Source organism: Microtus oregoni, unplaced genomic scaffold (genome assembly GCF_018167655.1).
Source record: "Microtus oregoni isolate MIOR12 unplaced genomic scaffold, Mior012 000037F_ref0000500, whole genome shotgun sequence".
NCBI classification, from domain to species: Eukaryota; Metazoa; Chordata; class Mammalia; order Rodentia; family Cricetidae; genus Microtus; species Microtus oregoni.
This window is the reverse complement of record NW_024543096.1, coordinates 9,248,991-9,274,888: the sequence shown is the minus strand read 5'-3', so window position 1 is coordinate 9,274,888 and position 25,898 is coordinate 9,248,991. Positions and strand designations below refer to the sequence as shown.

The following is a 25,898-nucleotide window of genomic DNA, read 5'->3' as shown; positions in this document are numbered from 1 at the left end:
TCCAAATATATTCTGAGCATTCTAGATTAAGATGCTTTGAAAAAACTAGCTCATTAACCTGCAAATGTTTCCTTTCTTTTCTTTTTATTTTCTTTTTCTTTCTTTCTTCCTTTCTTTCTTTTCTTTGGTTTTTTAAGACAGGTTTTCTCTTTCTCTAGGTATGGCTGTCCTGGAACTTGTTCTGTAGACCAGGCTGGCCTCGAACTCACAGAGATCCGCCTGCTTCTGCCTCCTGAGTGCTAGGATTAAAGGCGTGCGCCACCACTACCAGTTTCCATCTTAACTTTACAGCAGATAATGCGTTCACCACTCCAGATTACGCCACCTATGAGGATTCTACTATCATTTCCTAATACTAGAGGTTGGAAAATAATTTTTGTTTTTTTAAAATCGTAGATATGAAAGGTAATCCTCCACTGCACAGGTCAGCCTGTCTCAAAAGTGAAACAAGAATCCAAACATAAATAACGAAATGTTGAAATAATTCTCAAAACTTAAAAATCATTGAAAAACTGGGAGGCCTAGAAGAGCCCACATTTCAACAAATGGTTGAAATTTACTAGTGGCTGCCAGTTTTAGTTTAAAAACATTTATTTCAGGGGGCTGGAGAGATGGCTCAGCGGTTAAGAGCATTGCCTGCTCTTCCAACTTCCAAAGGTCCTGAGTTCAATTACCGGCAACCACATGGTGGCTCACAACCATCTGTAATGAGGTCTGGTGCCCTCTTCTGGCCTGCAGGCATACATGTAGAAAGAATATTGTATACATAATAAATAAATATTTAAAAAAAACATTTATTTTAATTAATTTACTTGAGACAGGGTCTCACTGTGCATCCCTGTATATCCATCACTATATAGATCCACCTGTCTGTACCACCACACCCAACCCTAAAAACCTTTTAAATTAAAAAAAAAAAAACATGTGTGCGAGTCGGGGTGTCCTCAAACTATTGCGTAAGACCGAGGTCAGAGGACACTTTTCTTTCCTTCCTCTTCCTCTTCTTTTCTTCTTCTCTTCTTCCTCTTCCTCCTTCTTTTTCCCCCTTTCCTCCTCCCCCCTTCTCCTCCTCCTTTTCCTTTCCTTTTCTTTCTTTTTTTTTTTTTTTGAGACAGGGTTTCTCCATGTAGTTTTTGGAGCCTGGAGCTAGCTTTTTTTTTTTTTTGGTTTTTCGAGACAGGGTTTCTCTGTGGTTTTGGAGCCTGCCCTGGAGCTTTTGTAGACCAGGCTGGCCTCGAACTCACAGATATCCACCTGCACTGCCTCCTGAGTGCTGGGATTAAAGGAGTGCGCCCACCACCGCCCTACTTCAGAGGACACTTTTCATGAACTGGTTCTATCCTTCCACGGTGGCCTCTGGGGACTGAACATCAGCTCTTCTGGCTTAGGGTGGAAGGGCTGTTACTGCTGAGCTATTTCATTGGCTCAAGGCGCCAGCTTTAGAGATGTGTTTTTCAATTCAAAAATAGGGCTACATTCTAGAAGTATTTACTGACCACCTACGTTTCCAGATACTGTTTTTAAGACCCTGGGTTCACAGTAGCGAACAAAATTCATGGATATATTCAAATCAAAAGAGACAGGTATCACAATTAGTTGTTCCTTAGAGAATAAATGATATGAACAAAATATAAAGCAGGGTAGAGAAGTACGGGGCATGTTTTGCAGGAAGGGGGTTTGCACAATGACATTCATTTAAACGCCTGGCTAAATTCTGTGTGAACCCGAGTTTATGACTCTTAATAACAACCAAATCATAAATGTTTTTGCACTATAAAACTTGAGCAAGCCAAAAGCAAGAGTGTACTTTCACTCATCTTTGGAGATTACTTAGATCCATCTGCCTCTTGCCTCCAGAGTGCTGGATTTAATGGAATGCGCCACAACTCCCAGCAGAAGAATGTGTAATTATGTTTCTGAATGTGGGTGTGTGAACGTGAGTGTTGATGCCAACCAAGGCCAGAAGAGGGTGTCAGGTTCTCTGGAACTCAGTTACCGGCTGTTTTACCCTTGTCCCCACTCCCCCACCCGCCCCGCCGACACTAGAACCGAACTTTGCCAACAAGCGCTCTGAAGGGATGAGTCATCTCTCCACCTCCTTCACTCGAATTTGTATTCCATGGTCCAAACTTTATTTTCATATAGGAGAGATGAGAAGCAAAGCATCTCCCCGCGATCGCTTTCCCGAGTGACTATTTCGGCTTGGTTAACCGAAGAATCCAACGAACCACAGCAACACAGCCGTCACCGACAGATTCTCAACGCCTCCCAGAGGCCGGCGGTCCCGTTTCCATAGCAACCGAGACGCGCAGCACGCACGGGGTCCTGATGGCTAAGACGTGACCTGGTTGGTAACCGAAGTACTCGCGTGACAGAGGAGCCACTGTTATAGTCTGGCGCAAAGGGAACCACATCCTGGGACCGCGCACCCAGCCTCGCCTCGGGGACTCAGCCAACTAGCCGGCCACCGGCGTCTCCAGCTGCGACAACTTCCGGCCTCGAAGCTTCCCCCCGCCCCCGTGGCTCGCCCGGGTCCTCGCCGTGGAAAGGTGACCGTGGCTGCCGCCGGGCCTGAGCAGGCGTCGGGCCAGGGTTTGCCACGTTAGTAGGTGGGCGATGAGGGAACTGCGGGGTGTTTGTGCTCGGCCAAGCCTCGTGCGGCCCCGCCGGCGGCGCTGGAGCGGAGGACGGCCAGGCTCAGGGCGCACAGGCGCGCGCGGGGCAGGCGCGGAGGCGGAAGTGAGGGCACGGCCCGGCGAGCCGTCTAGGAAGCTACCGCCGGTAACTCAGCGGGAGCATTCGGAGCCCTGCCGTACCGTCGCGATTCAACTTCGGATGCCGGCGCCATGCCTCTGTTCAGTGCCAACCCGTTCGAGCAAGACGTGGGTGAGTGCGGTGCCCGCAACCCTCGGTGCAGGGGAAAGTGGGCGGCGGCCCAAGTGCCTGGGAAAACTGGTTTAGAGCGAAGGGGCGGCGCCGCTCTCGACGGCGGGGGGGGGGGGGGGGGGGGCAGCCTCGGCGCGTCGCTAGCCGGGCCACCTCCTACCTGTCGGAGGTTGGGGTACCTAGCTGGGCTGTTCCCGTCACCCAGAGCAGGAGTGGGGAAAAGCCAAGTTCGCTGGAGGCTCAAGTTGCTGATACAAACTTCCTGCTTTCTCCAGACATGGTTAACACCCTTCCCCTTGGTTGAAGGTGCAGCGGTGACCACCCTGCTGCCTAGGGGCAGTCCCGAACTAGAGACCTGGACTTAACAGGGTTAACTCTCGTCGCTTCCGTCTGCACACACACATTCAAGCAATGATAGTTGCAGTTTCAGCTGTATTTGTTGACTGTTTTGAAGGTGCTGCGAGATCTAGTCTCAGAGAATGAACAGGAAAACTCGTAGACTCTGTAAATAGCCCAGAACAACCAGTATTTGTTGGAGTCAACGTTAGTCAGGTCTTTTCTGAATGAGAAAAAGATGGACGGGGTACAACTTACTTATAAATAAACAGTAAAAGCAAACTGGCTGCCAGCGTTCTTGAAACAGTAGTTAAGAGGCTCCTAGCGACGTTATAGGATTTAGGTATTTTGAATCAAACAAAATGCTACATATTTGAGCAGTGAGCCACCAGTTCAGTTGAAATGTCCTGGTTAAGAGAAGTCTAGGAAGTGCCTCATTTTGTTTTGTAACTCTCAAAGTCATGTTCATGTATATGAGAGTCTAATTATATAGGAAGCGTGTTGAAGATTAGTCGGTGTTTTGGAATAATTAATTATTCTTTTGTTACATTACTTATGTGAGGAATTGCACTTTTTAACTTTTATTGAATTAATTTAGTTTTGACACAGTAGAGTCTGTGTATAGTCCATGCTGGCTTCAAATTCCCCAAATCTCCGTCTTAGCTTGTAGAATTCTGGGATTCCAGGCCCGGGCCTCCCCCAGGCTTGGGACCTGTACTTCTTGCTGTGAATGCTTTCATTTTGCTCTAATGAAATGAGTCAGAAAAAGCAAAGCAGGAGAGGTTATTTTATTTTTTCTTTTGTTATGTGTGTGGATGTTTTGTCTGCATGTTATGTTCGTCACTTGTGTGCTGTGCCTGAGGAGGCCAGAAGGCCATGTCAGGTCACCTGGAACTGGTGTTACAGAGGGTTCTGAGCCACCATCTGGGTGCTGGAAGAGCAGGGAGTGCCCTTAACTGAGCTCCAGCCTAACACCGAGTACTTAAAATATAAAAACCTTTGAGCTCTCTCTTCAAGGAATCATTTCCTAGAAGCCCGATGTTTTCAAATTGAAAACTTGTCTGGTAGCTGTAGTCTGGGTTGCTCGGCCCAGTTTATTTTTCTAAACTTTTCCCTCAGTGGTTTCTGAAATCCTTGCATCACAGCATAGTGTAGTTTTCTTAGGCTCACATCGAGAGAGAGAGAGAGAGAGAGAGAGAGAGAGAGAGAGAGAAAGAGAGAACCTGTGTAGATTATTTCATGGGCTGTGTCAACCAGAACTTGAAGTGTTTATCCATTCGTTCATGACTGAATTCAGTTTCCAAGATGTCAAGGGTGAAAGAGTGGGTTTGATGGAGGCCTACTTACACAGATATATGCAACTAAAAAAAAATGGAATGAAATTCTGAGGAGCTCAAATTGGTCAGAAACTTACATCAGTGGAAAATTATGTTTTATTTTTCAGACCTTAAGGACTCTTAATGTGAATAATACAAAGCAAGGCATTATGTGCCTTGAGCATTACAGCAGTGTTCCTTTACAGTGTCGCTTTTTTATTTATTTATTTATTTTTTAAGACAAAGTTTCTCTGTGTAGCCCTGGCTGTCCTGGAACTCACTTCTTAGACCAGGCTGGCCTTGAACTCACAGAGATCTGCCCGTCTCTGCCTCCAGAGTGCTGGGTTTAAAGTCGTGCGCCACCAGTGCCCGCCTCTTTTCAGCATTACTTTTATTTCTCTTTTCTCTTCCTTGCTCTCTCTCACCCATGTTCACTTTTTTTTAATATTTATTTATTATGTATACAATATTCTGTCTGTGTGTATGCCTGCAGGCCAGAAGAGGGCATCAGACCTCATTACAGATGGTTGTGAGCCACCATGTGGTTGCCGGAACTTGTATTCAGGACCTTGGGAAGAGCAGGCAATGCTCTTAACCACTGAGCCATCTCTCCAGCCCCCCCCCATGTTCACTTTTTATTCACCAAAGATTCCTGGGGTGATCCCTGTGTATCAGGCATCATGTTAAGTTCCATAGAGACAAATTGAATAACTATCCTGAGTTCTTGCTCCCAAGACACTCAAGAATGAGGAAGGATGCATGCTCAAGTAGATAGTTGTTCTGTGCTGTGATTAATGCAGTGTGGAAGCCTGAGGAATATGTAAGATGGCATAAAAGTTATTATCATCTGTGACGCCAGGACAAGCAATAGTGTCAGGTAGGCAGTTCCCGGGGTAAAGGTCACCCTTGTTCTTCCCCTCCCTCATCTTCCTGACATCATGTCTTCAGTAGGAAGCATGCCCCTCTTAGACTCTGTCCAATAAGACGTGAACTGGAGCATTTCCAAGGAGCAAGTAAACACGGAGGCTGAGGTGGGCAGATGGGGGGCTTCTGTTAGAGGGAAATCTACTGGCATGCAGACCTCTTCCTGTCTGCAACAGTCTCTGGAGAGGCAGCTGTCAAAATAAAGTTCAACCCCTTTGTGATTTCTTACTGAAGCAAGAACTGAAAAAAGGCATTTCAGTTCACCTTCTCACATTCGGAGGAAGATGATGTTTTCTCCCTTTCCGAAGAGCTGAGACAGAAGTATAATGGTTGGTCTGTGCGCAGTGAAGGGATGATGGAGTTCAGGTTGTATGAGGACAGTACAGAGGTCCAGAGTGGCAGAGTGGTCCAGGTGTACAGGAAAAAATTTGCCGTCTCCATTGAATGGGTACAGGGAAAAGGCTAATGGTCCAACTGTCCGTGTGAGCATCCATCTCACCAGGCTAAAACTGGACAAAGACTGCAGCAAACAAACAAATAAGAAAATCCTGGAACAGAAAGCCAAGTTTAGCCAAGGTGGAAAGGAAAAGGGCAATACAGGGAAGAAAATACTGAGAAGACACAGGAGTAGAGGAATTTGATATACAGCTTACTTTAGAGGCTGCTTGAATAAGAAGGGTGGGTGTGCGCTATTTGCTTGTATTCAGTAGCAGGCTGTTAGCTCGGGTGCAGAGTCATTGCTTGGCTGTTTTATGCCCCTACCCCAGTGCTTGTTGGTGTCCTCTTTCCTCTTTGCTCAAACCAGGCACCTTTTTGTCTGATAGTCTGTGCTCTGGACTATTTATCATCTCTTGCTAATTGTTTGTGCTATTTTAAAAGGTTACATATTATTGTGTGTTTGGGTGTGCATGTGCCATGCGGACCATGTAGCAACAAGGCACTTCCTTGTTGAATCAGGTCTCTTGTTTCTGTGCTGTGTTCTAGCTGGCCAGTGAGCATCCTGGAACAATTTTTTTGCAGGACTGCTAGGTCTAGACCACTGCATCTGGCTCTATACATGGCTTGCAGAGTTTGAACTCCGGCCATCAGGCTGTGAGGCAGCTATTAATCTGCCCTTAATTTATTTTACTCTTGAGATGGGACCACACTATGTGTCCTGATCTGTCCAGACACTCTTGGATAGCCGAGGCTGGCCTTGAGTTTGAGATCCGGCCTTGGCTTTCTGAGTGCTGGGTATTCAGGTGTATGCTGTCATATCTGACTGTAGGTATTTGCCTTTTATAGGCCAAATCCATCCATTCATAAAGACATTTGTGCCCACAAAGCTGAGTTTTGATTTACTTCAGAAAACTGAGAAGGCGGATTCATGTGTGAATGTCCCTCTTTTTATTTTTGTTGTTATAAAACTTGACCAAAAGGAACTTAAGGCTTACAATCAGGCAGTTTTATTTCAGTAAAAATTAGTAAGAAATCTCAGTGTAAAAATAGAAGCATTTCAGTAATACAGATGGATTTTGTACAGTCAAATTTATAACATTTAATTTAGTCTTTGAACATATGGTTATTATAATTTTTGTAATTTTTTAAAAAAACATTTTGGTTATGGGTGAATATGGCTTTTTGCTGTTGTTGTGACAATGTATTTTTTCCGTACCTTATTTTGTTTGCATGGTTCCAGAAATGCTAGTACTTTCAGATATTTTGAAAGTTTAATTAATATCTTTGAAGTTTTCTTTAAAATATCAACTATTCTGAGCATAATGTATAAAACGCAACATGAACTCCACCCCTGCCAGCCACCCAATTCTGTCAGTTTCCACTACCAGGACACGTTTGATCTTTCTAAAGAAGAGAACATTCACAACACTGTGGAATGTATTCTTAGCAGCCGCTTTTGCCATTCTTCTCCCTTCAGAGTTAAATACTCTCAAAAAAAGAAATTTCTATTTTTAAATTAGTTGTAAATGTATATATTACATATAGAAGTACACTATATACATTTTCATGTGTTTTCTTTTTTTCTTTTTGTTTTTTTGAGACAGGGTTTCTTTGTGTACACTTTGTTTTTGTTTTTATTTTATTTTTATTTTTTTGAATTTTCGAGACAGGGTTTCTTCGTAGCTTTTTGGTTCCTGTCCTGGAACTAGCTCCTGTAGACCAGGCTGGCCTCGAACTCACAGAGATCCACCTGCCTCTGCCTCCCGAGTGCTGGGATTAAAGGCGTGCGCCACCACCGCCTGGCTTGTTTTTATTTTTTAATTATGTAATTTTTTTTTTAAAATAGGATCTCACTGTGTAGTTCTGACTGTCCTGGGAATTCACTGTGTAGACTAGGGTGGCCTTGAACTCATAGAGATCTGCCTCTGCCTCCTGAGTGCTAGGATCAAAGGCGCGTGCTACCACTGACCAGCCTAGTAGTGTACACTCTTAACTTCTGAACATCTCTCCAGCCCCAAGTAACAAAGATTTTGATTGTAGTATGGCTTACAATTCCTTTCCTAAATTTACCACAAGTGTTAACCAATGTTGTCAGCTTCCTTTGCTAAAACAAGCATTGTTCTGGGGGCTGGAGAGATGGCTCAGAGGTTAAGAGCATTGCCTGCTCTTCCAAAGGTCCTGAGTTCAATCCCCAGCAACCACATGGTGGCTCACAACCATCTGTAATGGGGTCTGGTGCCCTTTTCTGGCCTGCAGGCACACACACAGACAGAATATTGTATATATAATAAATAAATAATATTAAAAAAAAACAAGCATTGTTCTGGAAAGGAGACATTTGGTATTGCCTATACATTCTTTCCCCTTAGCCTTTCTTTAATTTACTTTGTTGGTTTTAGTTGTTTGAGATTTATTTGATGTGTATGAGTGTTTTGCTTGCATGTTTGTGTGTGTACTGCTTGCATGCCTGACGCCTTTGAAGATCAGAAGATCCCTTGGAACCAGAGTTAGGGATGCTTGTGAACCACCATGTGGTTCTGGGAACTGAACTTGGTTTCTCTGCAAGAATAACCCATGCTCTTAAACCCGAGCCATCTCTCCAGCCCCCATATTTTGTTGTTTGGAGATAGGATCTTGTGTATCCCAGGATAGCCTGGAACTGGAGAGTAGCCTTAAATTTGCAACCATCCTCTCTTGCTCCTTCCCAAGTGTGCGATAATCTTCACCCTACTCATCCTTTCTGGTGTTTGTTTGTTTGTGTATTTTGTTTTGTTTTTTGGTTTTTCGAGATAGGGTGTCTCTCTGTAGCTTGGGAACCTGTCCTGGCACTCACTCTGTAGACCAGGCTAGCCTCAGACTCACCGAGATCTGCCTGTCTCTCCCTCCTGAGTGCTGGGATTAAAGGCATGTGCTGCCACCGCCCGGCTCATCCTTTTTGTTTTAAGACTGAGTATCACCTTGTCCACTGGCATCTTCGGCTGTTCCAGGCGTTGTAAATACTGCTTCTTTGTAAACTGCCTTAACATTCTCTTGGTGTAACTGCCAGTGAATGTGTGAAGGACAAGCACTGCTTCCCTAGACCGTCCCATGGAAACAGCCCTTTAGCTGTAGAGACCGCTCAGCTAGCACTGCTAGTCTCGGGAGGCCTTCATTTGATTTGCAGTGAAGGGATGTTGAAAATGGAGTATCTTGTAATGTAGTTCTTGCCGGGACTGGCAGTTGCTGCAACTCAGGGGCTGTTTACTGGTTGTGACATTTAAGAAGGCGTGGGCATGGGGTTATGACCCAGTAGATACTGCTTTCTTAGCAGAGTCACGTCCTATGTTTGGTGCACAGCCCTGCCAAACGGAAAAGGCTTGAAGGAAGCAATACTGGTAAAGGTTTTTAAATTTTGACATGTTGTCTCACTGTGTTTTAGCATAGGCTAGCTTTGAATTCCAGGGTCCACTGATCTTTCTGAGTGCTGGGACTGTAGGTCAATGCCAAGATGCCCAGAATTCGGGAGGAGGGAGGCAGCAGCAGCAGGGTGTGTTTTGAGGCAGGGGCTTACCATGCTGCTTAGACTGACCTCAGACTCACTGTCTTCTTGCTTAAGCCTCCCAAGTAACTGAGATTATAGGCATGTACCACTGTGCCTGGCATGTTTAATATAATTTCATTTATTTATTTTTAATATTTATTTATTTATTATCTAAACAATATTCTGTCTGTGTGTATGCCTGCAGGCCAGAAGAGGGCACCAGACCCCATTACAGATGGTTGTGAGCCACCATGTGGTGGCTGGGAATTGAACTCAGGATCTTTGGAAGAGCAGGCAATGCTCTTAACCTCAGAGCCATCTCTCCAGCCCCTATAATTTCATTTATTTCGAAATTAGGTCCTGCAGTGTAGCCTAGGCTGACTTCAGACTTTGGATTCTCTGACTTACCCTCCTGGCTTCTGGGATTATAGATGGGTGCCACTTCAGCTTCCTCTGTAATGATGAAATGCGTTAGGGAATGTATACTGTGACACGTACTGTAATCCTGGTACTCAGGAAGTTGAGTCAGGAAGACTATTTATATTTAACCCATGAGTTCAGGGCTAGCCCAGGCCGCAATACAGCAATGATGTATCCCCTCCAAAAATTAAATAAGGACTATATGGACAGTGAGGTGGCTCAGCTGGTAAAGGTGTTTGCCACCAAGCCTGCTGACCTGAGTTGCATCCCTGGAGCTTACATGGGGAAAGGAGAACGCTGGCTCTCTCATTGTCCTCCAACAACAACAAACCTGCTGAAGCTCAGGTCTACCCCAACCCCCAGAAAGTATAAATAAATGTGAATTAAAAGTGAGACTGCAGGGCAGAGTTGTAAAACCTTTATCGTTGCCATTGTTTCCTTCAAGCTTGTATTCTCTTCCAGAGCTTACCCTCTCGGCTAACCCATAACCCCCATGAACGCTCATGTGCTCGCTTGTCAGTCAGCTGTATGAAGTACTACTTAATAATTCTCATTTGCACATGTGGTTTATAGCGACTGAGAAGTTTACTTCATTCACATGAAAAGGGATATTTATTCTTATGTGGAGAAGCTTCTTCTGAAAACCTTCATATAGCCAGGTGGTGGTGGCACAAACTTTTAATCCCAGGACTTGGGACACAGAGGCAGGTGGATCTCTGAGTTCAAGGTCAGCCTGGTCTACAGAGCGAGTTCCAGTACAGCCAGATCTGTTGTTAACACAGAGAAACCCTCTCTTGAAAAATCAAGGGGGAAAAAAAAAGAAACCCTTCCCATGTCATGAGTTATAGCCCATGTAAAATCCAGAATATTAGACTTGACGTCAATGGGGGGTGGTAGTGCTCATGGATGTGCAGTATGTGTGTGTCCAGTGTACACGCCATGCTCAGATAGAGGACTCGGTGTCCTGCTCTCTTATTCCCTTGAGATGTCTGCACTGGAGATGGTTTGTGTCAACAAGTCCCAGTGATCCTCCTGTCCTCTGCCCCCAACGTTACAGGTGCACGTGTGGCCCCATCCTACATTTTATGTGGGCGCTGAACCCAGGCTTCATCTCTCTTCAGCCCTGACTTTATTTTACAGTTACTATTTTATTAGCTCTGATGTATTGCTTAATAGTGAATAAATGTTCATATTTTTAATATAGGAATTGAAGGTCATTGTGACAAAACACAGGACACAGTCCTTTGCCCCTGAAGTTTATTGATATTCTGAGATAACCATTTACTTCATTTAAGATTGTTAATATCAGTTTCATATCAGAAATTTGTTATTGCCCAATGGTGTGGTTTTGTTATTTTAGTTGTTCAAGTCGTATCTCATTGTGGTTTTATTTATCCTTGAAGTTATTTTTTGTTTTATTTTTTCAAGACAGAGTTTCTCTGTGTATCCCTGGCTGTTATAGGATTCTCTTTGTAGACCAAGGTGACCTTGAACTCACAAAGATCCTCTAGTCTCTGCCTCTCAAGTGCTGGAATTAAAGGCGTGTGTCACTACCACCCGGTAGTTAATTATATTTTTGCTTATTTTGTGTATATGTATGTGCCCATGTCTGCACCCATGTCTGCACACGTGTTTGGAAGCTAGAGGTTAATGTTAAGTAACCCCAGTTGTCTCTTACCACCTTCTTTTTAATATGGAATCTCTCACTGTGTGTAGAGCACATTGGTTAGGCTAACCTGCATGGCGAGCACGTTCTGGGTGTCCTCCCGTCCTGCTCCACGGCGATGGATTGCAAATGGAACCCTGATGCATTTGGCTTGTATTGGATGCTGGGGACTCATTTACTTACGCTTGCATTACAAGCAGCTCACCAATGGAACCATCTCCCCTTCTTCCTTTATTTGGTTTCTTGAGATAGGGTCTCATGTACTCTCAGGCTGGTTTCAAACTGCTGTGTAGTTGAGGCTAGCCTTAAACTCTTGATGTTCATGTCTCCTAAGTGCTGGATATAGGAATGAGCATATTTATTTTCTTGGGTCCTCACCTAAGAGTATTACAGAATGCATTTTTAGCAGAATTAGCCCAAATGTCAGTGAATCTTCATGAATAGGAGATCTGCCTCTGGATTCCTTTTGATCTTAAGTGATTTAATTATAAAAGACAAGAAAATGTTTTTTGATTTCCCCCACTTTTTCTCCTGTATGCCAAACTCCTTAGTCCCCCATGGGAAAAAAAAAATGTTGGTCACTGGATGTGGTGGAGGATGCCTTAGTACCAGGACACAGGAAGCAGAAGCAGGTGGATCTCTTGAATTTAAGACTAAAAAACCAAAAAAAAAAAAAAGACTAGCCTCATTTATATAGTGAGTTTAGGTCAGCCAGGGTTGTGTGATGAGAACTTGTCTCAAAAAAAAAAAAAAAGCGAAAGGAAGAACCAGCAGAGCAAGCAAGAGGTACTGTTTGGTTTTGTGTGTCACCTTGACACAAGCTAGAGTCAATCTCCAGGACTGCTCAGACTGGGTATGGTGGTGCACAGCTGTGATCCTACCGCCAGGGAAGTGGAAGCTAGAGGACTGAAACTGAAGGTCATCCTTGGCTATGTATAGTTTGAGGGGCTGGAGAGATGGCTCAGAGGTTAAGAGCATTACCTCTCTTCCTAGAGGTCCTGAGTTCAATTCCCAGCAACCACATGGTGGCTCACACCATCTGTAATGGGGTCTGGTGCCCTCTTCTGGCCTGCAGGCATATACACAGACAGAATATTGTATACATAATAAATAAATAAATAAATAGATAAATATTTTTAAAAAATATAGCAGTTTGAGGCCTACCTAGATTATTTGAGACCCTATCTTTTATTTAATGCATTAAGAGTACTAACAGTACATAATGTCTAACGTTTCCCATTTTAATAGTTTATACTCATTTAATGAAAGATTTAAACCATGAATTATTGTAAAGGCAGTCCTTACCATCTGGTCTAATATATTTGTATCTAATTATAATGATTTAGTTAGGCAATACCAGTACCCTAGCAGTAAGCCGTTTGCTACCCTGGGCATAAAATTTAGGAGAACTTGGCAGGATTTTAAACTGCAGAACTATTAGCTAATAGTATATAAGATGTGTTTGTTTGTTTGTTGGGTTTTGTTTTGTTTTTGAGACAGTGGCCTGAACTCACTACATAGACCAGACTGTCCTTGAACTCGGATGCGTCTACCTACCTCTGCCAGTAGTGCTTTAAATTGTCAGTTCGTTCTGTGTTAGTTTAAAAGCACAGTTGAGGTTCTGATTACTAACTTGTTTTTAAAAATATTATGACCAGTATTCATATTTCTTTTCTTTTCTTTTTGTTTTGTTTTTTGAGACAGGGTTTCTCTGTGGCTTTGGAGCCTGTCCTGGAACTAGCTCTGTAAACCAGGCTGGTCTCGAACTCACAGAGATCCGCCTGCCTCTGCCTCCTGAGTGCTGGGATTAAAGGCGTGCACCACCACCACCTGGCCAGTATCCATATTTCTTAATTCTGTGTTTGTATTCTTAACTCTGCTTTTTAAGTCAGAGGGGTTTTTGTTGTTGACTTGTTTTTTTGTTGTTGTTTTCTGTAGCGTTGGCATTTGAAGTTGGCACCCCACATGCGCCATGCAGGTGCTCTACTACTGAGCTGTATTCCATTCCTAGCCCTTACTGAGCTTTTCAGTTGATAGACTTTACTTTTTAGTTAAGAAATTCCATTTTTATATTTCTGGCTTCTGCCAAACACTTGCTAGTTATTCTTATTACGACCATCTATAGTGGCATATTATTTGTGTTTTAATAAATAAAGCTTTCCTGAAGATCAGAGGGCAAAGCAGCCACACTAGTCAGCCATACAGGCCAGGGAGTGATGGCACACTCCTTTAATCCCAGGAGATAGAGGCAGAGGGATCTCTGTGAGTTCAAGGCTACCCTGGGCTACACAAGATTGATCCAGAAACAGATCCAGGTGATGGTGGTTCACATCTTTAATTCTAGTATGTGGGAGTCATTTTTAATTACTTTTAATCCCAGCACTAGGGAAATAGAGTCAGGAGCAATATGGCTGGGCAAAGAAAGGGGAAGAGACAGGAACTCACTGGAGTATGGGGTCTCAGGATTCGTGGAGACAGGATCTCACCCTTTTGGTCTGAAGATTTGGTACAGGTAAAAGTTCTCTCTAGTGGCTGACTGCTTTGCTTTTCTGATCTTCAGCGTGAACCCCAATATCTGTCTCTGGGTTTTTATTATTTATGCTACAACCATCTTTGCTTTGGTTCTTAGAAATGTGTATGATTACTTTGGATTATGCTGACATCTTTTATTGACCCCTGTTGTATCTGTGAAGTGATCATAATGTATCTGCTGCCTTCTTATATTATGTTCAACATTGTGTTTATTTTTTGTCAGGTAGTTATATCAGTAGACCATCTTGAAGGTCTTGTTAGCTTGGTCATAATTTTGATTTTGAAATTTAGATTCTAAAGGACTCTTCTAAGAAGTGGCCTTTTGTGAATGTATCATGTATTCTGTTCACTTTTTCTTATTGGGTAGGCTGCCACAACAAGATGCCATAGTCTGGGTAACTTAGTAGAAATTAATTTCTCAGTTCTGGGGACTGCAAGTCCAAGGTTAAAGTGCCATGTCTGGTGAGAGCTCTCCTTGGGTTACAGACAGCAGTTTTCTAGTCTGCAGTGACTCTTCTGGGAAAAAAAAAAGGCACTCACCTTGTAGCGCCAGGGCTTCATCCTTGGGACTTTGCCACATCTCCAAATCCTGCCATATTGGATTTAGGGCGAGTTACATAGGAATTACGGGAGTGAGACAGAACATTCAGATTTAAAGGCAGACAAGCCCCAGCACTGTAATGCTTTGCTAGATCACTGCTGAATTTCATGGAGCTCCACCTTCCTGAGGACCTGTGCTTGAGGTCTTTTCTCTCAGTTCCTGCCTCTTGACTTCTCCACTTGGGCTAGTCTTGGCTTGGCATGTTCGTGCACAAAGTTGGGGCCACCATGTGGCTCGGTCCCCATTTCTCCTTCATCACTCCTTCAGAGTCCTCAGAATTGCACAGCGTATTTCTCATCTCCCACACTGCTCGGCTCGTACGTTCTGTCTTACTCTAGCGCGGTTTGGTAGAGTAGCAGGTTTCTACCAGATCCTTTGTCCTGTTGGAAGAGAAGACCAGTCAAAATGGATTCTCATTTCAAACAGTAGGAGAAGCCTAAACGACGAATTGTTTGGCGAAGCTCTTCTTTTATATAGTTCGTTTTCTATTACCGATACAGCCTGTTGTATTAAAAGTTTTATGGATAGACTTGGATGCTTTTCCAATCCATGCTGTGAACATAATGGACTGTGTGGAGAAGACTTTGTTCCTTGTCGGTGTTGAGGAAGTTGGTCTTAGGATATTGTTAGACTCTTTGTGCGCTCTTTCATGGTGTATTTGAGGTTTTCTATGTACAGTAATCAAAGCCTGGTGATGAAGTGTTATGACTTACACCCACCAAACTCCGGTAGTTAGCATTTAGTCCCCAGGCGGGATCTTTGAGCTTTCCCTCTATGTGCTGGACCTGGGATAATATAAGATGCAGCTCTAGTGCTGGGCAGAGTGGCATGCTGGAGAAGAAAGGCTTTTAATTATAATATTTAAAATTTTTCCAGGAGTTTAAAATACTCCTAAGTACATAATTTAAATGTTACTTAGTTCACTTGAAAATGAAGTCCATTTTGGCAGGCCATTATAAAGTCTTCACATTTTATACATTTTAAAAGAATAATTGTGAGGGGCTGGAGAGATGGCTCAGTGGTTAAGAGCACTGCCTGCTCTTCCAAAGGTCCTGAGTTCAATTTCCGGCAACCACATGGTGGCTCACAACCATCTGTAATGAGGTCTGGTGTCCTCTTCTGGCCTGCAGACATACACACAGACAGAATATTGTATACATAATAAATAAATAAATATTAAAAAAATAAAGAAGAAAAGAATAATTGTGAGTCCTATATTTATACAGAGTAAACTAGGCCTGATGGAATATTCACATCAGAATACTTCCATTTCCAATGGGATTCAAATCAAGTAAAGAGTATTTTCTTTCTGTATTTTTGTACTATGGTAGGCTTTTGGGCTGTATCAGAATAAGCTCTGTACCTGTTTGTAGCACATGGCCAAAAATGAAAAAATAATCATGTAAAGTTGTGTTCTAGCAGAATGCGTTAGATCCAAGGTTAAACTGATCTATTGATTTGTCGAGCAGCATATGTATTATATATAGAGGTAGTCAACAAAGTAGATAATGATAGTGCTAACTTTTCAGATAAATGAGAAAGGATAGATTCTTCTATGGGATGGTCTTTCTGTACTCTGTGAGTCTTATTCCTCTCGTTAATAACAAAAGCTGTTTGACCAATACCTAGGCAGGATAAGTTTAAGTGGAACAATCAAGCGAGAACTCAGATGAGGAAGGGCAGAGTCGGGGGAGGTGACAGCCCTGCTGCCGGAGCAGAAAGATGTACTAGATCACAGCTAAAGCCACGAGCCATGTGGCGATACAAAAATTAATAGAAATGGGTTAATCTAAAAGTAGGAGCTAGTTATCAATAAGCCTGAGCAATAGGCCAACCAGTTTGTAATTAATATTAAGCTTCTGTGTGATTGTTTTGGGATTGGGTGACTTTTTTGTTTGTTTTCGAGGCAGGGTTTCTCTGTAGCTTTGGAACTTGTTCTGGAACTCACTCTGTAGATCAGGCTGGCCTTGAACTCACAGAGATCTGCCTGCCTTTGCCTCCCAAGTGTTGGAATTAAAGGTGTGCACCACCAAGCCTGGCCCTAAGAAAGGACAGATTCTTAATGTTGGAGCTGCTTAACAAATTTTGTGACAGTTTCTATTCCTGGCTTATACTTTATACTAAATAAGGTTCAGAATTGCATATGACCAATATACATATAAGTCAAACTCATATGTATATACATATGACAAATATGTATACATATAAGTCAGACTTATATGTAAGAAAGAAATAATATGCATACAAAAGAGAATATGGGTAAAATTTAATTTTTAAGTAATTCAAACTTCATGGCATATTATAAAAAGGAAGAGTGGTCGGTTCTGTCATGGCTTAGGTGAGTAAAACTCTTAGGCAGAGGAAGGCTATTGTAGTATGTGTGATTTAGTTTTCACCCTGAGGATAATGCGACATACATGAGAAGTCCTTTGCCCTCTGAGGCCTTGCCTTCTCCACTTTGTCACCTTCATGAGTTCACAAACAGACCTGGAGCCACAGAACCCCAGTACTGTTGCCTTTTGTTGCCACGTGATATTGCTGTTGAAGCTCCGTCTTAATTGCATACCAGTAAAGCTCAGGGTAATCTAGGATTCCGCTAGGGCAGTTGAGCGTTATCTTTAAAGCTCTTTGAGTTTGTGTTCTCGTCTGCAGCTGTGTAACACGTTGTAGCATCATAGGCTATAGAAGAGCATCCAGCATACACTCGTTCATTCACGGGATGGTGTTGATATCTGCTGCGGGCCTTAGGTACTGTTTGATGTGCTAGAAATAACGATAGAGAACAGGAAATCCTGCCGTAATAGAAGAGGAGGTAAAAGGAACAGACAAAAAATAAGATTTATTCTCTTAAGCAGCCATAGAATGGCCTATGTATGATGTCCTACCAATCTTTTTCAAATAGGATTTCCCAGGCTGACCATGATCTTCCTGCCTCAGCCTCCAGAGTGCTGGAATTATACACAAGTGCTACTATACCTTTTAAATGGTAAAATTAAATAAAAAATTTTAATCCTTTTCATTTTAATACTTGGTTTATGTGGGGCATGAATATGACCAGTATCCATTGCATAGCAAAGACACTGAGTACTGGATAGATTTTAAGCCACCCTTTGCTGATTTATTTATTATTTATTTATGCATGTACTCTCTACCTACCTCAGATTGGCATGGAACTCACTTTGTAGCCCAAGATGATCTTGGCTCTTACCCTTCAACTTTAGCCTCAAAGTGCTAGAATTATAGGCATGAGTCACCATGCCTGGCTTACTAGCCACTTCGCCTACCTTTTTTAGGGACTCTGGTATCTGTCTGCTTCACCCCCCTCTCTTCCCCTTTCTCTTCCCCCTCTCTTGTGAACATGCACACACATACATAATGGAATATTATGCAACTGTTAAAATTATGGTATAAGATAGTCCCAGAACAGGGAAGTGGGCACAGGATCCCATCCGTAACCAAGATGCTATCTGCAGTTGATACCTCCTGCAATGGGAAAATCAGTTTTCTTCACTCCATTGTCACTGGGTGTATCAGCCACACTCCAGGGCAGGCCCTATGCCCAGGAGCCAACATATATAAATTCCTTGTTTTTTGTTTGTTTCTTTTGTAGATGTTGTTCAGTTTTGGCCTTTTTTTTTTTTGTCTTTTGCTTGTTTTGTGGGTTTTTGTTTGCTTGTTTGTTTTATTATTTTGAGAGAGAGAGAGAGAGAGGCAGAGATAAAGTTGGTTGGGTAAGGAGGTGGAAGGATCTGGAAGGAGTTGGGGAAGGGGAATTATGATCAAAATACATTGCATGAAAAATATTTAGTTAAGAACAACTTTAAAAAATAAAATGTTGGTATAGATGTATATTTATGAACATGGGGCGATTTATTTATAACTGGAAACTTAGGAAAGTTCTCATTAGCCTGTTCATGATGCTAATGACAAATGCTTTGCTGGGTCTTCGTTTCCAGGAAGAGGGTGCCATTAGTACCACTTTGTGTCTCTTCTTCCCTTTCTCTGTTCTCTTCACCTCTGGGGCTCGAAGTATCAAGCCCACAGGACCAGTGCACTTAACGCTCCTACTGGTATCAGAAGTCATGGCATTCTTTGTAATGCTTCTCTTGCTTATAACATAACTAGTGGGTAAGTGTGAGAGCAGCCAGCTCTTCTTGAACCATCTTACCAGAGTCTTGCCTGAACCACGGGGTACTTTACTTCTCTGTACAGGCTTATTCCTGCAGGGAGAGGTCTGCTCTTGGCTCACGGTAGCAAGCCCATGCACCTAATGCTCTTCAGTGCTGCTGGGGCTCAACCCTGGGGACCTGCACATGTTAGGCAAGTGTTCCACTACCGAGCTGTGTCCGCAGCCCTTGCTTTGGCTTTTTGAAACAGGCAGCTCACTCTGGCCTGGGACTCCTGAGTACTCCAGGCTGGCCTCCAGACTTCTGCCCTAGAGCTGAGGTCACAGGTCTGCATCAGCACACGTGTCACAGGGTTCTTTAAAGAAAGTTCCAGTGATTAGCTGAGGTGAACTGGATTCTATGTAGTTTTCTTTCCTACTTGCAAAGTAAAGCTGCCCTCTAAGCCTGGTGCTTTTGTCTTCTAGAAATTACTCCTTGTAAAAAAACCTACTCTAGAGTCCCTGCTGTCCTTCCTGCTTATTACTGTGGCACCTGGGATGAATGTGTGTGTGCTAGTTTTGAATTATTTATTAAAAAGTTCGTTAAAATCAATCGTTCTCATTTTGGCTACTGAGGATGGAGTCAGGGCCTCAAGCATGTTAGACGAGACCTCTACAACTCTGTTCTGTACTGTCAGCCCATAAAATGTTTATAAATTGTGAGCTTTTGTATTTAGTTACTAGCAAAAAAAAGTTGTATGCTTCCCTTCATATTGAAATTTTATTAAAATTTTATACAGCCTGGATGTGGCAGTTCCTGGTTTAATCTCAGCATTGGGGAGGCTTTTGTAAAAATCATTAGTTTGAAGTCACCTGGACTTGATAGTGAGGTGGTCTCAGGAAAAAGTTAATATAGTTAAGTGTGACTCAGCCATTATTTCTGAAGATGTCTTTAGTCAGATGGGGAGTTTAACTTTGCTTTCATCATGAAATATTCCAGATTACATAAAGGACTTTGAGGATAAAACTGGTCCTGTTCATGTCATTATAGTTAAGTTGGCCCTGGCAGCACATGTCTATAATCCCAGTTCTTGGCAGGGCGAGGCTTTTTAAAAACATTTTTTCCTTAAGATTTTTTTTTTGCTTTAGATTTATTTATTTTATATGTCTGAGTGTTTTGCTTGCTTGTATGTCTGTGTATCGTGTGCTTCCTGGAACTGGAGTTAAAGACAGTCATGAATCACCATGGGGTGCTGGGGATTGAACCCAGGTCCTATGAAGAATAGTGAGTGCTCATAATCACCAATTACCCGAATTCCAGGCCAGCCTGGGTTACAGAGTGAGAGAACTTGCTTAAAAATAAAAACAGAGCAAGCAAGCAAGAACCCAAACCTCAAGGGCTGGAGAGATGGCTCAGAGGTTAAGAGCACTGCCTGCTCTTCCAAAGGTCCTGAGTTCAATTCCCAGCAACCACATGATGGCTCACAACCATCTGTAATAGGGTCTGGTGCCCTCTTCTGGCCTGCAGGCATAGACACAGACAGAATTTGTATACATAATAAATAAATAAATATTAAAAAAAAACCCAAACCTCAAAAATAAAACTGAGGTTAGTAGAAGTGTGCTCTTTTCTGAAATTCTTCTGTAGTTCTCTACCTTTGAGTGGAGAGGAGGTAAATTCTTAACTATTGTCCTTCATTGGTATCTTAATGTGTTTTAAAGATATGTTCTAATTTTTATTTACTATATCTTACAGAAAAAGCCACAAACGAGTACAACACCACAGAAGACTGGAGTCTGATTATGGACATCTGTGATAGGGTTGGAAGCACTCCCAATGGGTAAGATGGTCACGGGTAAGCAGCTTGGTTAGCTTGTGTCTAGACAGTGGAAATTGAAAGGACATTGACAGGCTGGTTTAATGGTAGCATTTATTTAAATTTGCTATGTAACTGCTTACTTAACTAGCTATTTGGTTCAGGGAGATAGAAATAAAGAGATCAGTGGGCTAGATTTTGTATTGACTTTGTCCTGAGAAACAAAAGCCTGATCTGCATTTAGATGTAGGTAACTAAAGACTTTAACAGCAGGGCCGCATGCTAACCAGGAAAACAGTGGCTATGGGTGGGGGTGGATTTCCCTGTGAGGTGGACTTTTAGGTAGCCTTTCTAAATACAATACAAACTTGTGCGAAAAAAATGCTTTTGTACAGGACACAGCTAGTGAGCTGCGCCTGTTTTCTCCAGCAGAGGGTGTTTGTGCAGTGTGCTAGCATCTGCTTCCATAGCACATTCACGCATGTGGGGAGCCTTGTAAGACGATGTGTCGCGCTAGCTCTTTTCACGATGAGAGTTTGCTTGTGGACAGCTCAGTCTGTCTGGAGAAATAGCCTTTCTATGGTACAGTTCTCTATGTTGACTAGCTTTGTGGTGAAATGATGTTTCTCTTATTATTGGAATACACAGTTTTATAAGATTTGTGAGCCACAGTGTACAAAGTCACAGAGGCTTAATAAAGATGTCTGTAGCATTTTATTTTTAAAGCTGTTAGTAATACTTCGTATTTTTAAAATTTTAATTAAAACTCTCAAACAATTCTTAACTTTCTCCATTTTTATTTTAAGAGCAAAAGATTGCCTGAAAGCCATAATGAAGCGGGTGAACCATAAAGTCCCTCATGTCGCTCTGCAGGCGTTGACTGTGAGTGGATGCCATTTCAGCTGACCCTGTTAAAGTGCTTTCACTTCAGTGACTGAGTCAGAACATTTGATGTTTATGTATTCATTTTTATTTTAATTGATAGCTTCTTGGGGCTTGTGTGGCAAACTGTGGAAAGATATTTCATTTAGAAGTATGTTCCCGTGATTTTGCAACGGAAGCTCGTGCTGTGATAAAAAATAAGGTAAATTTTAAATTAAAAAAGAAGTTTAAGTCATTATACAATAAATGTACTGTGCATTGTTTTAATTCTGTGTAATAAAGTTTCATTACTAATGAAAGCACTATTAAATAGTTAAAGTGTCTTGTCCTTGATTTTTGATAGTCATAGCGCCTAGGCTGTTTGTTTTCTTTCATATATATGTGTGTGTGTGCATATATGTGAATATACAAAGATCCATCTTTGTATATCCATATTCATGTATATGTATATACACAAATACATATACACACACATACACACGTATATATTATGGGTATGAGCTCATCTTGGCTAAGGCCTGGTCACTGCTTTGACCATTTTTTGTGTAGACCGCCTTGTGTATTTTTAACTATTCTTGAAGCTTGGCTTTGTCAGGGTCATACAGATAGAAAGTGGTGTAGTTGGGATTCAGATCTGGGTGCCTGTGACTCTTGACTCCAGACTTTGCCACTGTTCTGTACTGATTTCCACTGGAGTTGGTGAAGAAAGGGAAGCTTCATGTGAGAGCAGGGTGGGTGCCCCTTCTCTGCAACACAAACTCTGAAACACTGTTCCTCAGGTTGATGTGAAAATCCTAATCTCATAGTGAGAATGTTGAGATAACAGAGCGAATAGCCTTTAGTACACAGAAGTCTTTTGAGTAAGAAGTATTCTGAAAGGGTGACTTTTTTTTTTTTTTTCCATGAGGCTATTCTATCTGAAAATGTGAATAAGAGCCTGTCAGTTGCTCAGCTAGTTCAGAACTTACTGCTCTTAGCTGGTGTTTATATACTTAAAGAGAAATTCAGTGGTGATTCTCTGTTAATAAAGTTCAGTTGTTTTCATTTATTTTTTGAGTGTATGTGTGTGCATGTGCTTACTTGTTCATACCACAGTGTTTGTGGAGCTTAGAGAACAGCCGTGGGAGTTGCTTCTCTCCCTTGACAGTGTGGTCATGGGGTCAAACTCAGATGCCAAGCTTGGCAGCAAGCACTTTTATCTGCCAAACTATCTTGCCAGCTCGCTTATTAACTTAAGTCCTTACTTTAGCTACATGGGAGTTTTTTGTTTGTGTTTATCTTTTTATTTTTTTGGTTGCTTTATTCCTTTTTCTTTGCCACTTTAAAAGGCTCATCCTAAAGTCTGTGAGAAACTGAAATCTCTAATGGTGGAATGGTCAGAAGAATTTCAGAAGGACCCCCAGTGTAGTCTGATAGCTGCAACTATTAAATCTATGAAAGAAGAAGGAGTGACTTTTCCTGCAGCAGGGTCCCAGGTGAGAGGCTCATCCAGACCGTGGTTTTCCTCTGCAGAGCTCATAGAAAAGCCAGCAGGGAATGTGAGTTGGTGTGCGTGTGTGTGTGTGTGCACACGTGCGTGTGTATGTGCGTGTGCACGCGTGTGTGTGTGCGCGCACACGTCTGTGTGTGTGCGTGTGTGTGCGTGTGTGTGTGTGTGTGCGTGCGTGTGTGTGTGAAAGCAAGGGAGTAGGAGAGTGGCGGTCAGAGGACGACTTGTGGGGTTGGTCTCCTCCTTCCACTATGTGGGTCCTGAGGATATAACTTCCACCAGGCTTACACCTGTCAGGCTGGGCGGCAGGTAAACACCTGCTGAGCCATCTTGCTCTTAGCAAGGAATATCTTATTGTCTGCATCCCTTGAGAGCCTACTTATTGTAGTACTTACGTAGTATACGTTTAGTAGACATCTCGTTTTTCAATAATTTTCTTCTACATATCAGAAATTTCTGAAGTAAAAATACAAATAATATAGCTAGTGCTCCTCTAAAGTCTGGAATCTTGTGAGAAATATAGAATGTTCCGGTCAACCTTCTGTTTAAGAAATAATGATAAGGGGCTAGAGAGATGATCCATGGGCAAAATGCTTGCTTTTTTGTTTTTTTTTTGGGGGGGGGTACATACCTGATATGGCCTGAGTTCAGTTCCAGAAACCCATGTAAAAATGGAAGACAAGAACCAGCTCACAAAGTTATCTTCTGACTAACACACTAGCACACATGCACCCTCAACCCACAAGTTAAATGTTTAAGAAGAAATTTATGGTAAATTTGAAAGAAGGCCATATACGTAGAACAAATTACTACTGGCTGATGGATGATGACTAGATGCTGTCTTAGCACCAAGAAGAAAGCAGGACTACAGATTCAGACAGTGAGGACATAGAGAGGAAGAATTTTGAGATTTGAATGTGTTGTGTTAGATAGGGTGGAAACAGAAGAGATGGTGGGAAGGGCTGCTGTGAACAGATTTGTGGAGTTGAGCGTGGCCTGTTAACAAGTGAGCATGCTGGGGTTGACACACTAATGTGCTTGGTAGAGCTGCAAGACTGGGACTCATCTGGAGAGGTAAGGGTGGCTGAGTATTCTGGTGAGTCATAAAGAGCAGGCAGTCTGTCCTTCTGCGTGTCATTCTCAAAAATGGGTGTTAAAGAACTGTTGGTGTCCAGAGACCTGGACACCTGTCTTAGGTGCCATCAAACTCAACAGGACCCTCTCCAGTCTTCTGCTGAGTCTGCAAGGTTGCTCCTCTCCAACCATGGGTATTCTTTTCCTGTCAGAGCTCTGAGCTAGTAGCTAGCACCCGAGTGCCTCTCCCTGAATAAGAGACCTTCAGCATTTGAGGCCAGGAAGAGGTATCTGTTCGTTCTGTAAAAATCATCGGTACTTCCTTTATGCCCAGTTCTGTCAGATACTTAGATTGATGTAAAATATTAGTCATCTTGTGTGTTTATAATGTTTTCTTGAAAACTGATGTTTAGTGTTAATATTTAAAACAATTGCTTAAATGATCATGAAGAACCTCACTTTTAAGTGGAGCTCAGTTATCAGTATTATCAGTGTTTTAATTAGCATTGCATGTAATTATAGAGCTTGTGCTTCTTTGAAAGGATAGTTGTGCTCATTTTACTCGTACGCTTGCAGACTGTCGCGGCTGCTGCCAAAAACGGTGCATCATTGAACAAAAACAAAGAAGATGAGGACATAGCTAAAGGTAAATGATAAAACGCGATAATTTGTGCTGCTCAAAATAGCTTTACCAAGATATTTTCCTGAAAGAAAAATTATAAAAAGACTATAGACTTAGTTCTACCTCAAATCTAAAAGCTGTAGGGTCTTTTTTTTTTAATATTTATTTATTTATTATATATACAATATTCTGTCTGTGTGTATGCCTGAAGACCAGAAGAGGGCACCAGACCCCATTACAGATGGTTGTGAGCCACCATGTGGTTGCTGGGAATTGAACTCAGGACCTTTGGAAGAGCAGGCAATGCTCTTAACCTCTGAGCCATCTCTCCAGTCCCAAGCTGTAGGGTCTTAAAAGTCAGGAAAACCAGTGACATGACACAAGATGAGTCTAATTCATTTTATTTTTCAGTAACATATATTTAATATTCTACCTTTAGAGAGTTACATTTCACCTTTTCTTAATGCCAAAGTTATGACTCAAGCACAGAAATATGTTCGTGGTTTGTCCTATATGGAAAGCTACCCATATTATAATGTCACAATCTGTTTGCTATAAAAATAATAGCTGCTGTATATTACAGGCTGTGATAATAAGGCATGAGCAGAAATGTTATTTTAAAAATGTTATGTGTCTCTGTCCCCTCGTGAATTTAACCACTTAGCATTTGTTTGGACAGGCTTGATGGCATATGCCCAGAGTCCCAGCATCTGCGAGGTGGAGATGAGTACCAGGAGTTAAAGGCCACTCTCAGCTACTTAGGGAGTTCAAGACTAGATGAGACCCTGTCTCGATAAAATGAAAATGCTTGCTTGATTTATTGCTAAGTATAAAATTGTTATCTAATATTTTAAAACATCTTTAGATGTTACAATTAATTCTGGATGTGTTTCCTATTTAATTTTTCCAACTAGCTATTGAACTGTCATTGCAAGAGCAGAAGCAGCAGCATGCAGAGACAAAGTCTTTGTATCCACCTGTAGACATTCAGTTAAATAATAAGACTGCGCAGAGAGTCAGAGCTTTATACGACTTTGAAGCTGTTGAGGACAATGAGCTCACCTTTAAACATGGTGAAATTATCACCATTTTGGATGACAGGTATGTTTTATATGTTTATTTGTGGAACATTCTTAAAACAGTATAGTATCTTTAGCTGAGAACCAGGAGTATTTAGGTTTTTACTTTTAGTCAAATAATCCAGTCTTCTCTTCCTCGTTTCTTGAAGATTAGACTAGGTAATGAGAACCTTGATGAGAGCCGTTGAAAG

At 42.2% G+C, this 25,898-nt stretch overlaps 1 protein-coding gene across 1 annotated transcript in view; it reads left to right on the top strand.

Annotated features, from left to right (window-relative positions):
- The first annotated feature begins 2,514 nt into the window (after nucleotides 1-2,514).
- Nucleotides 2,515-25,898, top strand: part of Stam2 (signal transducing adaptor molecule 2) — a 47,780-nt gene continuing 24,396 nt past the window's right edge. Inside the window, exons 1-7 of the mRNA XM_041631556.1 lie at nucleotides 2,515-2,886; nucleotides 20,501-20,585; nucleotides 21,368-21,443; nucleotides 21,547-21,645; nucleotides 22,772-22,918; nucleotides 24,583-24,652; nucleotides 25,543-25,729. Of these exons, the coding sequence (XP_041487490.1) occupies nucleotides 2,847-2,886; nucleotides 20,501-20,585; nucleotides 21,368-21,443; nucleotides 21,547-21,645; nucleotides 22,772-22,918; nucleotides 24,583-24,652; nucleotides 25,543-25,729 (704 nt within the window). The 5' untranslated portion in view covers nucleotides 2,515-2,846. The remainder of the gene's footprint in view (nucleotides 2,887-20,500; nucleotides 20,586-21,367; nucleotides 21,444-21,546; nucleotides 21,646-22,771; nucleotides 22,919-24,582; nucleotides 24,653-25,542; nucleotides 25,730-25,898) is intronic.